The sequence below is a fragment of the Eubalaena glacialis genome, chromosome 9, assembly GCF_028564815.1.
Source record: "Eubalaena glacialis isolate mEubGla1 chromosome 9, mEubGla1.1.hap2.+ XY, whole genome shotgun sequence".
Classification (NCBI taxonomy): domain Eukaryota; kingdom Metazoa; phylum Chordata; class Mammalia; order Artiodactyla; family Balaenidae; genus Eubalaena; species Eubalaena glacialis.
The window spans coordinates 69400565-69414341 of NC_083724.1; the positions used below are offsets into that span (position 1 = coordinate 69400565).

General features: G+C 42.8%; 1 protein-coding gene across 3 annotated transcripts in view; it reads left to right on the forward strand.

Annotated features, from left to right (window-relative positions):
* ADAMTSL1 (ADAMTS like 1) overlaps positions 1-13777 on the forward strand; it is a 465052-nt gene that overhangs the window by 417264 nt on the left and 34011 nt on the right. For all 3 annotated transcript variants that reach the window (XM_061200460.1, XM_061200461.1, XM_061200463.1), the window contains 3 exons: positions 3100-3312; positions 4910-5090; positions 8288-8495. In XM_061200460.1, coding sequence (XP_061056443.1) covers positions 3100-3312; positions 4910-5090; positions 8288-8495 — 602 coding nt within the window. The remainder of the gene's footprint in view (positions 1-3099; positions 3313-4909; positions 5091-8287; positions 8496-13777) is intronic.

Consider the following 13777-nt stretch of genomic DNA (forward strand, 5'->3'; position numbering starts at 1 on the left):
TTTTTTTCTTTTAATAATAGCCATCCTCATGGATATAAAGTGGTATCTCATTGGTTCTGATTTGCGTTTCTATAACAATTAGTGATGTGGAACATCTTTTCCTGTGCTTATTAATCATTTGCATATCTTTGAGAAATGTCTATTCAAGTGTTTTGCTCATTTTTTAAATTGGTTGGTGGTTTTTGTTGTTGAGTTGTAGGAATTTTTCTATATTCTGGATATTAATCTCTTATCAGATCTATGATTTGTAAATATTTTCTCCCATTGTGTGGGCTGCCTTTTCACTCTGTTGTTAGTGTCCTTTGATACACAAAAGCTTTTAATTTTGATGATGTCCAGTATATCTATTTTTTTTCTTTTGTTACCTGTGCTTTTAGTGTCATATCCAAGAAATCATTGCCAAATCCAATGTTATGAAACTTTTCCCCTGCGTTTTCTTCTGAGAGTTTTATACTTTTAACTCTTATGTTTAGGTCCTTAATCCATTTTGAGTTAATTTTTGTATATGGTTTAATGTAAGGATCCAACATCATTCTTTGCATGTAGAAATCCAGTTTTCCCCGTACCATCTGTTGAAAAGACTATCCTTTCCACATTGAATGGTCTTGGCACCCATGTTGAAAATTGACCATACACATAAGAGCTTATTTCTGGGTTCTCTATCTATTCCATTGGTCTATATGTCTGTCTTTATTCCAGTTCCACACTGTTTTGACTACTGTAACTTTGTAATAAGTTTTGAAACCAGGAAGTATGAGACCTCTAACTTTGCTGTTCTTTTTCAAGATTGTTTTGGCTATTCAGGGTCCCTTGAGATTCCATATGAATTTTAAGATGAATTTTTCTACTTATGCAAAAACAATTTTTTTAAGTCATTGGGATTTTGAGAGGGATTGAATTGGGTTTGCTTTGGGGAGTACTGATACCTTAACAAAATTGTCTTCCAACTCATGAACGTGAGCTATCTTTTCATTCATTTATGTTTTTAATTTCTTTTTTTAGCAATGTTTTATAGTTTTCAGTGTACAAGTCTTTTTCCTCCTTGGTTTAGTTTATTCTTAAGTATTTTATTCTTTTTGATACTCATGTAAATGGAATTGTTTTCTTAATTTCCTTTTCAGATTGTTCATTGTTAGTGCTTGTTAGTGGCCAGAGTAGTCACATGGCCAAACCTAAAGTAAGGAGGTGGGGAAGTAAAGCCCACCCATCATGGGAGGATCCTGTAAAGTTACATGGCAGAGTGAGTCCATACGGCGAGAAGTGAAAAATTGGGTCCTATAACATGATATTCCATGCTGAAATTTTGAGGGTCAACTTTAGCATTGTTTTTCCAGGGCCCTTCTTCAAAGTAGTCTGTTCCTACCTCTTCAACCTACACAACCACAGTGAAAATGTAAAAAGCCAAGGGAAAGAAGGGAGTAAGCAGACAAAGGAAGGAGGTATCAAGATGCCTAAGTAAATTGTTGGCGTCTAACCAGACAAGCAGTAGGTATGGGGGAAAGAACACAAGACAGTGAGTCAGATAGAAGATCTGCCCCTTGATCTTGGGAAGGTCTCTTAACATCTCTGGGCCTCAGTTTTCTCCTCTGGCAGTAAGCTAGATCATCTCTTAAAGACCTTTCCTGTGTTAACGCTGCCATACTATAAAAATTCTAACAGTGCTGCCCCCAGAACACAGAACACGTCAACGTTAGAAAATCCATTCTCTGTACAGATCCATAGGCACACACATCCATGCAGGTGACCATCTGTGTCTCACTGATCTCATCTTCTGCCTTACATCTCAGTTTTATTAGTGTGCTTTTTTGCATCCCATACCAGCTGGGATCTCCTTGCAAGAGAGAAGATAGTCTTAACTAGCTTTACCGTCCCCAGAACACTAGGCACCAAATAGATATTTTTTAACTGAACTGAGAGAAAACCTCCACTATCTTTAATTTTGAATGATTTGTCTTGCTTTTTTTTTTTTAATAAATTTATTTATTTATTTATTTATGGCTGTGTTGGGTCTTCGTTTCTGTGCGAGGGCTTTCTCTAGTTGCGGCAAGCGGGGGCCACTCTTCATCACCGTGCGCGGGCCTCTCACCATCGCGGCCTCTCTTGTTGCAGAGCACAGGCTCCAGATGCGCAGGCTCAGTAGTTGTGGCTCACGGGCCTAGTTGCTCCGCGGCATGTGGGATCCTCCCAGACCAGGGCTCGAACCCGTGTCCCCTGCATTGGCAGGCAGATTCTCAACCACTGCGCCACCAGGGAAGCCCTGTCTTGCATTTTAAACCTCCAAATAAATCTCCTCTGGAAGCTAAGTTTCTGGGGTCACAACAGCAAATTCAACAAGTACGAATTTAGAGGTAACGAGTTTTCTCTCACAACTGCAATCAGTTTATTTTACTAATTCTATGCTACAAAGGCTTGAGTAGACACCATATCTCAGTTTAATATTTTGGAATTTTAATGTATCAAAATAGGCTCAATGACTATGTAATAAGTATAACATTGTACATGTCCAACACAGGCTTGGTTGTCAGAAGAGCTGTCAGAAGGCCAAGGTTCTTGACCTATAGAGAAATGAGATCAGTGTTTAAAATTGTTTTCCTAGTCTCTGTTGAAAATTTTTGGCTTGAAAATCACATAAAGAGTAAAATGGAGGCAGACGTTAGACATTTACCAATTAAAGTTTGATTCCTAACTATTACTATATATAGTACATGGGGTTTTTTTTTTTCCCCCACTCATTGCATTTGAAGAAATGATTTCTTTCAGTATAAAACTGGCATAGGAACTAATTAACTTGAGAAAATGTCCAATGAGTAAATCTTAATTGCTTCATTTTTTTAAAGTTATTACAGGGACATAGACAAAAATAGGTGCTTTGTGTTCCCCAGGAATTTTTACTTTAATTGAATGAGTAACAGTCACCCTCCAAGCATCCAGAGAATAAAAACGTTTCCCATTTGCTTGGGAATGGGAAACATAAGAAAAATGCCATGGGGAAGCCACATCAAATGTATACCCTCAAAACCCATGGAAACAAACAGCTCAACAGGAATGTGTCCTTATTGGCTTTATCCATGGCTTACTTCTCCTCACCTCTCCTTCTAGGCTGCCCCATCAAAGGCCACCCTACTCCCAATATCACCTGGTTCCATGGTGACCAGCCAGTTGCCAATACCACAGGACTGACGTATCATATCTTGGCAGCTGGACGGATTCTCCAGGTTGCAAATCTTAGTGGCGGGTCTCAAGGGGAATTCAGCTGCCTTGCTCAGAATGAGGCGGGAGTGCTCGTACAGAAGGCCTCTTTAGTGATCCAAGGTAAGAAACCCTTCAGGCGCTGGGTGCCAGGCTTGTTTCTTGAAGAAGAGAGTCTACTTGGAAATGTAATTCTCCAGCAGAACAAAGTGATTTCTGATCTCCAGTGGTTCTTAGAACGTGAAAATGGAAGCCCAACCGTGTTGCCATATGGTGAGGCTCTTCAGAAGAGCCACCCACCCCCATCTCAGCAGAAGCTGGAAAAGTCAGTGCTGCTTTCGTAGATGCGCCCCTCTGCTCATCATGTTACTGCCGCTCGGGACCAAGGAGATTTCGCCATATAGCAAAGCAACTGTGTTTCCTTTATGCTGGTTTAACTAGTAAAGAGCACACACACACACTCGCAAAGTTGCCTATTAAGAAAATGCAAGTTTTCTCTGTTGAGCTGGTTTAAAATTACCTCTTGATGTGAACTACGTGGTTACTGCCCCTGCCTCGGAGAACCAGGGCTGGTGCCAGGACCGCTGATCATCCAGAAGAGGCTCCAGCTGCAGTCACACGCCAAGTGCTTCTCTGTGGCCTGTCCGTGTGGCTCATGCATTCACCTTCCAGGCACCTGGGCAGGTCAGAGAGCCCTTGGGTGGGGCCTGGCATTCACAGCCCCAAGAAAGGGTTGTGAACGAGCCCAAAACAGTGGGAAAGGAGCCCAAACTGGCCTTGTTATAGAAACTACGTGAGGCTTTTGAGTTTTCCGTAGACTGGTTCTACCTGTGGCCTATGTGTGATACTTGTAGGGAAAGCAAAATTCTACTGCATGTCTCCTAAAGTGGAGGTTTCCGTGGGAAGGGACAGAGTTCATCCCAGAATAGCACATAAGGGGGGAGATTTTCCTGAGCGTAGGTTTTCCCCTTAAACATCCTCCGCCACCATCTCACTTTCCAGACAGGAAAGTCAACGTTGCGTTTTCTTGCCAGCCAGGCACTCTCTGCTGAAAACCAGAAGGCAGTGCCTATCTGCAAGATTTGTAGCACACAAATCTTTTGAGTGCAAATAAGCACTCAAAATTTACCAGCCCAGTTATTTTTAACAGCTTTCCTACCAGTGAGTCCCAGACCCCCAAATAGAAAATCCAAAGAAATGGCCTTTCTGACCGACGTCATCATCTCCGTAAGTTCGCCTCTCTGGATAGGCTGTTTTTCTGTAACGTATACAAAGTCCAACTCCAGTATAGACTTTTAAATATGATTGTTAAGTACCTCTGATATTTTTATATCTCTTTGTTGAAAAATAAAGTCACTTTCTGGGAAACTAATGGAAGGAAAGAGTACTTTAGGAAGTAGGTTTAAAAATACGAGAGCTACAGCCACTGATGAAGTTCTATGTGCCAGGCACTGAGCTAGGCCCTGCACTTTCTTTATATCCAGTCCTCAGAGTAGCATGACAAGATAAGGGCTACTGTACCCACTTTATGGATGAGCCAACGGAGGCCCCTGGAGACCACGTGACTTGCCTAGATCAGTGGGGAATGGAGCCTGCCGCAGGGCAGAGCCTCATTCATAACAGCATCTCATTCCCACCACACCCCACCCCACCACTCTGAAGGAATAACATGGGCATTGACGCTATCTTCTTTTCACCTCTGGTCCTCCTTCTGTGATAGATTACTGGTGGTCTGTGGACAGACTGGCGACCTGCTCAGCCTCCTGTGGTAACAGGGGTGTTCAGCAGCCCCGCCTGAGGTGTCTCCTGAACAGCACGGAGGTCAACCCCACTCACTGCGCAGGGAAAGTGCGCCCTGCTGTGCAGCCCATCGCCTGCAACCGGAGAGACTGCCCTTCCCGGTGAGTGTGCCGGAGGCTGGCTCAGGCCGCCCACTCCCAAGGATGGGCCTGGACTTTTAGCCGAGTTCATGGCCAGCCCTTGTCTAGCACTGAGAGAGCTACATTAAGTGCAGGTGAGGGGCCCTGACGTCCTTTCCTGGAGGCCCGGGCCTGCCAGCCTCTCCACTGCACAGAAAACATCCCTCAGGATGAGTCTCCTCCCTTGGCTGTTTCTTCCCTCACTATTCAGCTGGCTAAAGGCTGCCCAGGCTTCCCAAGGGCCTGACAGGGTCTGTTCAGGGGCCAGGAGCATCCCAGGCCCTGGCAAGAGAGAGCTCCCATACTGCAGTAAGAAGCGGGCTCTTTGGTTGGTTTGTAAGAAAAGAAACGTGTTTGCAGTTGAAGTGTTTAAGGGATAGTGACTATTGGCCTATACCCCAACTCCTCCCCTTTCTTCTAGCTGTAAATACCTGTGCTCATCAGTACTCCAATTTAGTTAAGGAAATATTATCCTCTCTTCTACAAAGGGTTGCATCCTGCTAAAGCTGACATAAATTTCCATTTCCCATAGTTGCTTCAAGTTTGGGTTTACAGTTGACCCTTGAACAAAGCAGAGGTTAGGGGCGCCGACCCCGAGCAGTCAGAAATCCACCTATAACTTGATAGTCGGCGCTCCATATCTGCAATTTCACAACAACGGATGGTGTAGTACTGTAGTAGGTATTTCGTGAAAGAAATCCGAGTATAAGTGGATCTGTGCAGTTCATACCCGTGTTGTTCAAGGGCCAACTGTACATTCTCTGTATTTGGGTCCCTTATATAGCTCAGAATGACACCCACAGTCTCTGCCTCTTCCATCTGCCTTGAGCTTTGAGCAGCTGTGAGTCCCACCGAGCAGTACCCTTCCCCTGCCACCCAGTGTCAGGCAGCAGCTAAAGGGATAATGGATGGGCTTGGAGTTGGCACCAGCATGGCGCCCAGAGCCCGGGGAGACTTGGCTGGGTCCTGAAATGCCCCTTTACTACCTGTCTGTGGGACGTTCATCCACTACTTAGGCAACTGCTTTGTGTTTTGCTAGCTGAGTCATAAGAAGCAGCTGAAACCAGGAGAGCCTCAATGAAATACGAAACACACTCCTTAATATCAGCAGTTTGACTTGCTGACGGGAAGGTTTCCACGGGAATGATTAATGTCCTTTTATACCCTTCCTGAACTGTAACCTAGCCCGTACCTCTCCTTTCTCAAAGCCCCCACCCCAACTCCTGAAAAATTGCTGAAATGGATATCTGGAAATAAAAGTTGATTGAAAGGCAGGCCTGACATTCACCAGGGATATGAGAGGCTGGAAGACTGCCCTTGCCAAGCTGTGTGAAATGAAGAAGAGGTCTTGGACATGCCAGGGACTTTTTGATTTGCTGTGGTGATGGTCAGAGTCAATCAGCCTTATTTACTTCTGCAGATGAAACAATGGCTGGGTCTGCTTGGGTTTCAGTGCCCCCAGGGGCTTTAAAACACCATCTGCCTGTTTCCTAAGTGGCTCTGCTCCTGCAGGATGGAAATCTGCACGCAGTCATCTCTCTGCAGGGCTAATGGAGCAGAGGAGTTCCACCAAATTAAATAAGTCACAGATCCAGATTCAGGAGGAATTTGCTCCCCGTCCCTGATACTTACCTCTCCTGAAAGCCAGATGTGGCGCCACTGGATTAGGAAGTGGCCACAGGCTCACCTTTGCTTGGTTTCCCCACCAGGCTTCCTGGGCACATCAGCCCCCTTCTCTGCACACAAACAAGTGTGGCCCTCGTAGGCTTTCTGAATAACACTGCGAAGTCCCGCTTTGACCCAGGTAGCTGTTTCAGCCACTTCATTTAGATAAATTTTTTTCTCAGGCAGTAAAACAAAATGTTTTCTCTAGATGGAATTAAATGGCTGGAAAGCACCAAATTTTTTTCTCATTCTTTTCCCCAAACTGCACCCCCTTCCCCTCTTCTTTGAGAATTAGCCCAGGGTACAAACATCCAAAGAGAACCCCTTCACATCTGTATACAGACCAAGGAAGCTTACAGCTTGGCTTTATGAGGAAAGCCATTTGTCCCAGTCCTGGTCAGTCTCGCTTCTGAGGGCCTGAATTGCAGTTAGAAGCTAACATCCTGAGAACAACTACTGTCACCCTGTACGCAGCCCTCTAAGAGGTGTAAGACTTGTGGACGGTGACTCATGGGTGTGGGAATTGCTCCAGAAAGCCGGAAGGAACTTCGTAGGTTTCTGAGGGATTAAACAAAATCAAATGAGACGTGGGTTAAGGCGAGGTAGAAAAAACAGTGAGTACGAGCAGACAGAACTTGGCTTAACCGAGACCCAGACCGCCTCCAGGGTCAGGGGGCGACCCAGGTTTGGATCTGACTTCCCTGGGAAACTGTTCCTTCTCTGCCCCACACTTGGATGCCATTAGGAAGTACCAGAACTGCAATGCAGCGTAACCAGCTAGAGGACTCTTCCCAGAATGTGTCATCTGCAAGCTCACGGCTTTTGGGGCCAATGTTAAGAAAAGGCAACTGATCTTCAGAAAACTCTTTCACATTGCGCCTTTTTAGTCAATTTCCAAAGGGTATTTGTTTCCTGTGGCTGCCATAGCAAATTACCACGAACATCATTGCTTAAAACAAGAGAAATCTATTCTCCTACAGTTGTGGAGGCCAGAAGTCCAAAATCAAGGTGTCAGCAGGGCTGTACCCCCTCCAGAGGCTCTGGGAGAGAATCAGTTCCTCGGCCCTTGCAGCTTCTGGAGGCTCCTGGTGTCCCTTGGCTTGTGGCCACATCACTCCAACCTCTGCCTCTGTGGTCACACTGTCTCCTCCTTTTCTATGTCAAATCTCCCTCTGCCTTTCTCTTATAAGGGTACGTGATGGTATTTAATGCCTACCCAGATAATGCAGGACAATCTCATCTCAAAATCTTTAACTATATCTGTAAACACCCTTTGTCCAAATAAGGTAGCATTCACAAGTTCCAGGGATTTGATATAGATATCTCGGCGGGGAGGGGGGTGGATTTTCAGCGTACCACCCCAAGCATATACTGTGAAAAGAGACATGGCCCTGCAATTAGCTGCTGTGTGGTGAGAAGAGGAAGATGCACGGGGCTCCTTTTCTGAGAGTGTATGGCATCGTCCCTCTCCTCAAGGCTTGGCCCTTTGCCCTGACTCTTCTTCCTCTCTCCAGGTGGATGGTGACCTCCTGGTCCGCCTGTACCCGGAGCTGTGGGGGAGGTGTCCAGACCCGCCGGGTGACCTGCCAGAAGCTGAAAGCCTCTGGGATCTCCACTCCTGTGTCCAATGACATGTGCACACAGCTTGCCAAACGGCCAGTCGACACCCAGGCCTGTAACCAACAGCTGTGTGTGGAGTGGGCCTTCTCCAGCTGGGGCCAGGTGAGAGGGCTTTTTTATTTTTATTTTTATTTTTTATTGAAGTAGAGTTGATTTACAGTGTTTCAGGTGTACAGCAAAGTGAATCAGTTGTGCATATATATATCTTCTTTTTCAGATTCTTTTCTATTATAGGTTACTACAAGATATTGAGTTGAGTTCCCTGTGCTATACAGTAGGTCCCTGTCATTTATCTTTCATATATATAGTAGTCTGTATCTGTTAATTCCAAATTTATCCCTCCCCCTTCTTTACCCTTTGGTAGCCGTAAGTTTGTTTTTCAAGTCTGTGAGTCTGTTTCTGTTTTGTAAATAAGTTCATTTCTATCATTTTTTTAGATCCCACATATAAGCGATATCATATGATATTTGTCTCCTTCTGACTTACTTCACTTAGTATGATAATCTCTAGCTGCATCCATGTTGCTGCAAATGGCATTATTTCGTTCTTTTTTATGGCTCAGTAGTATTCCATTGTATATATGCACCACATTTTCTTTATCCATTCATCTCTCAATGGACATTAGGGTTGTTTCCATGTCTTGGCTATTGTGAATAGTGCTGCAGTGAACATTGGGGTGCATGTGTCTTTTGGGGTTTTTTAAAATTAATTTTTATTGGAGTATAGTTGATTTACAATGTTTTGTCAGTTTCTGCTATACAGCAAAGTGAATCAGCTACACATATACATATATCCATTCTTTTTTAGATTCTTTTCCCATATAGCTCATTACATAGTATTGAGTAGAGTTCCCTATGCTGTACAGTAGGTTCTTATTAGTTATCTATTTTATATATAGTAGCATCTATATGTCAATCCCAATCTCCCAATCTATCCCTCCCCCTCCTTCCCTCCTGGAAACCACAAGTTTGTTTTCCACATCTGTGACTCCATTTCTGTTCTGCATACAAGTTCATTTATACCATTCTTTTAGATTCCACAAATAAGCGATATCATATGATATTTGTCTTTCTCTCTCTTACTTCACTCAGTATGACAATCTCTAGGTCCATCCACATTGCTGCAAATGGCATTATTTCCTTCTTTTTTTATGGCTGAGTAATATTCCATTGTATATATGTACCACATCTTCTTTATCCATTCATCCGTTGATGGACATCTAGGTTGCATCCGTGTCCTGGCTGTTGTAAATAGTGCTGCAGTGAACATTGGGGTGTATGTATGGTTTTCTCTGGATATGTGCCCATGACTGGGATTGCTAGATCATATTGTAGCTCTATTTTTAGTTTTTTAGGAACCTCCATACTGTTCCCCATAGTGGCTGTAGCAATTTACATTCCCACCAACAGTGTAAGAGGGTTCCCTTTTCTCCACACCCTCTCCAGCATTTGTTACTTGTAGACTTTTTAATGATGGCCATTCTGACTGGTGTGAGGTGGTACCTCACTGTAGTTTTTATTTGCATTTCTCTAATATTTAGCGATGTTGAGCATCTTTTCATGTGCCTATTGGCCACCCATATTTCTTCTTTGGAGAGAGGTCTGTTTAGGTCTTCTGCCCATTTTTTGGATTGGGCTGTTTGTTTTTTGTTGTTGAGTTGTATGAGCTGTTTGTATATTTTGGAAATTAAGCCCTTGTTGGTCGCAGCGTTTGTGAATCTCTTCTCCCATTCTGTAGGTTTTCTTTTCGTCTTGTTTATGGTTTACTTTGCTGTGCAAAAGCTTGTGAGTTTGATTAGGTCCCATTTGTTTATTTTTGTATTTATTTCTATTGCCTTGGGAGACGGAACTAAGAAAACATTTGTACAATTTATGTCAGAGAATGTTTTGCCTATGTTCTCTTCTAGGAATTTTATGGTATCGTGTCTTATGTTTTAAGTCTTTAAGCCATTTTGAGTTTGTTTTTGTGTATGGTGAGAGGGTGTGTTTTAACTCCATCCATTTACATGCAGCTGTCCAACTTTCCCAACACCACTTGCTGAAAGAGGCTGTCTTTTTCCCGTTTTATATTCTTGCCTCCTTTGTCGAAGATTAATTGACCTTAGGTGTGTGGGCTTATTTCTGGGCTCTCTATTCTGTTCCGTTGATCCATATGTCTGTTTTTGTGCCAATACCATGCTGTTTTGATTACTGTAGCTTTGTAGTATTGTCTGAAGTCTGGGAGGGTTTTGCCTCCTGCTTTGTTCTTTTTCTTCAGGATTGCCTTGGCAATTCTAGGTCTTTTATGGTACCATGTAAATTTTAGGATTATTTGTTCTAGTTCTGTGAAACATGTCATGAGTAATTTGATATGGATCTCATTAAATCTGTAGATTGCTTTGGGTAGTATGGCCATTTTAACAATATTAATTCTTCCAATCCAAGAGCATGGGATATCTTTCCATTTCTTTGAGTCATCTTTAATTTCCTTTATTAATGTTTTATAGGTCTCAGCGAATAAGTCTTTCACCTCCTTGGTGAGGTTTATTCCTAAGTATTTTCTTTTGAGGGTTGCAACTTTAAAAAGTATTGTTTCTTTTACATTCCCTTTCTGATATTTTGTTGTTGGTGTAAAGAAATGCAACACATTTCTGTATGTTAATCTTGTATCGGGCTACCTTGCTGAATTTATCAGTTCTAGTAGTTTTTGTGTGGAGTCTTTAGGGTTTTCTATATATAGTATCATATCATCTGCATATAATGACAGTTTTAGCTCTTCCCTTCCAATTTGGATACCTTTTTATTTTTAAGATTTTTTTGATGTGGACCATTTTTAAAGTCTTTATTGAATTTTGTTACAATATTGCTTCTGTTTTATGTTTCGGTTCTTTGGCCACGAGGCACGTGGGATCTTCGCTTCCTGACCAGGGATCAAACCCACACCTGCTGCATTGGAAGGTGAAGTCTTAACCACTGGACTGCCAGGGAAGTCCCCCCAATTTGGATACCTTTTATTTCTTTTTCTTGTCTGATTGCTGTGGCTAGGACTTCCAATACTATGTTGAATAGAAGAAGTGAGAGTGGGCATCCTTGTCTTGTTCCAGATTTTAGCAGGAAGGCTTTCAGCTTTTCACCATTGAGTATTATATTGTCTGTGGGTTTGTCATAAATAGCTTTTATTATCTGGAGATATGTTCCCTCTATACCCACTTTGGTAAGAGTTTATTTTTTATCATGAATGGATGTTGAATTTTGTCAAATGCTTTTTCTGCATCTATTGAGATGACCATGTGTTTTTTGTCTTTTGTTTATGTGGTGTTATCACATTCATTGATTTCATATGCTGAACCATCCTTGTGAACTTGGGACGAATCCCACTTGGTCATGGTGTTACGATATTTTTTATGTGTTGCTGGATTCAGTTTGCTAATATTTTGTTGAGAATTTTTGCATCTATATTCATCAGATCTTGGCCTGTAATTTTCCTTTTTGGTGGTGTCTTTGCTAGACATTGGTCTTTTAAAGAAATTTCTCCAGTGACTCTAAGTCAATTGCTCAGGAGAGGGATCTAAACATGGGCATGTTTTAGAAGCCACCCAAGTGATTCTAATGTGCAGTCAGGGTAGAGAACCATTGTTCCAGGCCAAGAAGAGTTGAAGCCTAGCTGCTACCAGCAACTCCTTTCTCAATTCCCTGCTGGAGGTTAACCAAAAAAGTCCCAGGTTAGCTCAAGAGAGAGCAGAAGTGGGGGCTTAGCTGGACGGAGGGAGGAACCACAGTGACTCTCCATTTGGAGAGGAAATTTTATGTTTTAGTTATAACTTAAAAGAAAGACCAACACAAACTGAAGGTTCTTCATTAGGAAGAGCAAACCTGAGCAGTGACACACACCAGGCCATGACAGAAGCAGCCAAGGGCTGTGCAGCGCTGTCATCATTTCTGAGCCAGGTCATTGTTTCTGGGCCAGGTGGGACTGAGCACAAGTCAGGAACTCCCATTTGTAATTAGAGGCCTAGGTTTTGCCCAGTGCAGGTAGATAGGGCCTCTATTTAGACAAAGCAGAGTTGTCCTATTCATCATCTGACTCCTTCTCTGTTTTAGAATGTTGTTGGCACCAAAAAAAAAAAAAAAAAATCTGGTGTGGTCCTTGAGGGAAATGATATAATTGTATATACTCTGTTCTTCCTAAAGTCTGGGTTCAAAACTTACTGGAGACCTACTGAGCATCTAAGAGCTGCCTGCCAGGACTGATAATCAGCTGGTACCTACCAACTATGTGGGAACAACTGTTGGGGTTTGTCAGAGGCCCGTGCTAATTGGTAGGATAACTGTTTTGATTGGTCAGGCATAATTTCCGAATGGTCAGTATCTGAAACATACCATTAAGCTTGGCCTGCGAGGACATGCCAAAGCAACCACACAGCTCCGAATTCTTTGTGTAACTCTGTGAAATAGTGTGACCGAATGCTTGGGGGCAGTTAGCAACTTGAACTTATTGGAACTGGTATCTACACATTACTGCATTCATGTTCCCTCATCCCAACCCTGAAGTGTGTTCTTTGGAAAACAATCACTTGGAACATCCTATTAAGTTAATACACTGTGGTCATCTCTAATGAAGATGAAATGTTATTTGTGGGAAAATGTGGCCACAGAATTCATTTGCAACTTATAAGCCATTTGTGTCCCAGGTGAGCCTGGGAATAATGCTCAACACTGGCAAATCCATATGCTCAGCTGGAGGCTCCTTTTTGGGGCCTCTACCAGCCCCCCTTATTTCCAGTGACCTAATACATGTGCTTCTAAATCAAAGAGGCATGAGCTCCCCCTTGTTCCCATGCCTGGGGGATATCATCTTTCTCTTACCTGGAAAAGCCCACTTCTGATAGCTCTCATTCCACCCAAGGCAGCTCTGCTTCTAGGCCCTCAAGGCTTATTGGCAGTTTGTGAAATTACAATTGGGAACAGATCTGGCTACACATGGGAGATGTTTCTGCATTGTATCACTGAGGTCACTCAAGGGCATATACGTGCACACTGATCATGCTGAGTGATTATTTTTCCTAAAAGACAGAAAAATAGGTCTTTCCCCCTTCCTTCCTCTCTAACACTCTTCACCCCCTTCTTCTTTCTTCTAGAACCCACTAGGCAAGTTTGTCTCAAGCTTTAATGTGAATCACTGATGGATCTTGGTAAAAATGCAAATTCTCATCTAGGAAGTCTGGAATAGAGCTTTGGATGCTGAATTTTCTTTTAATGAAAGTATAGTTGATTTAGTTTCAGGTGTACAGCAAAGTGATTCAGTTATACATATTTTTCAGATTATTTTCCTTTATAGGTTATTACAAAATATTGAGTATAGTTCCCTGTGCTATACAGTAAGTCCTTGTTGGTTATCTATTTTAT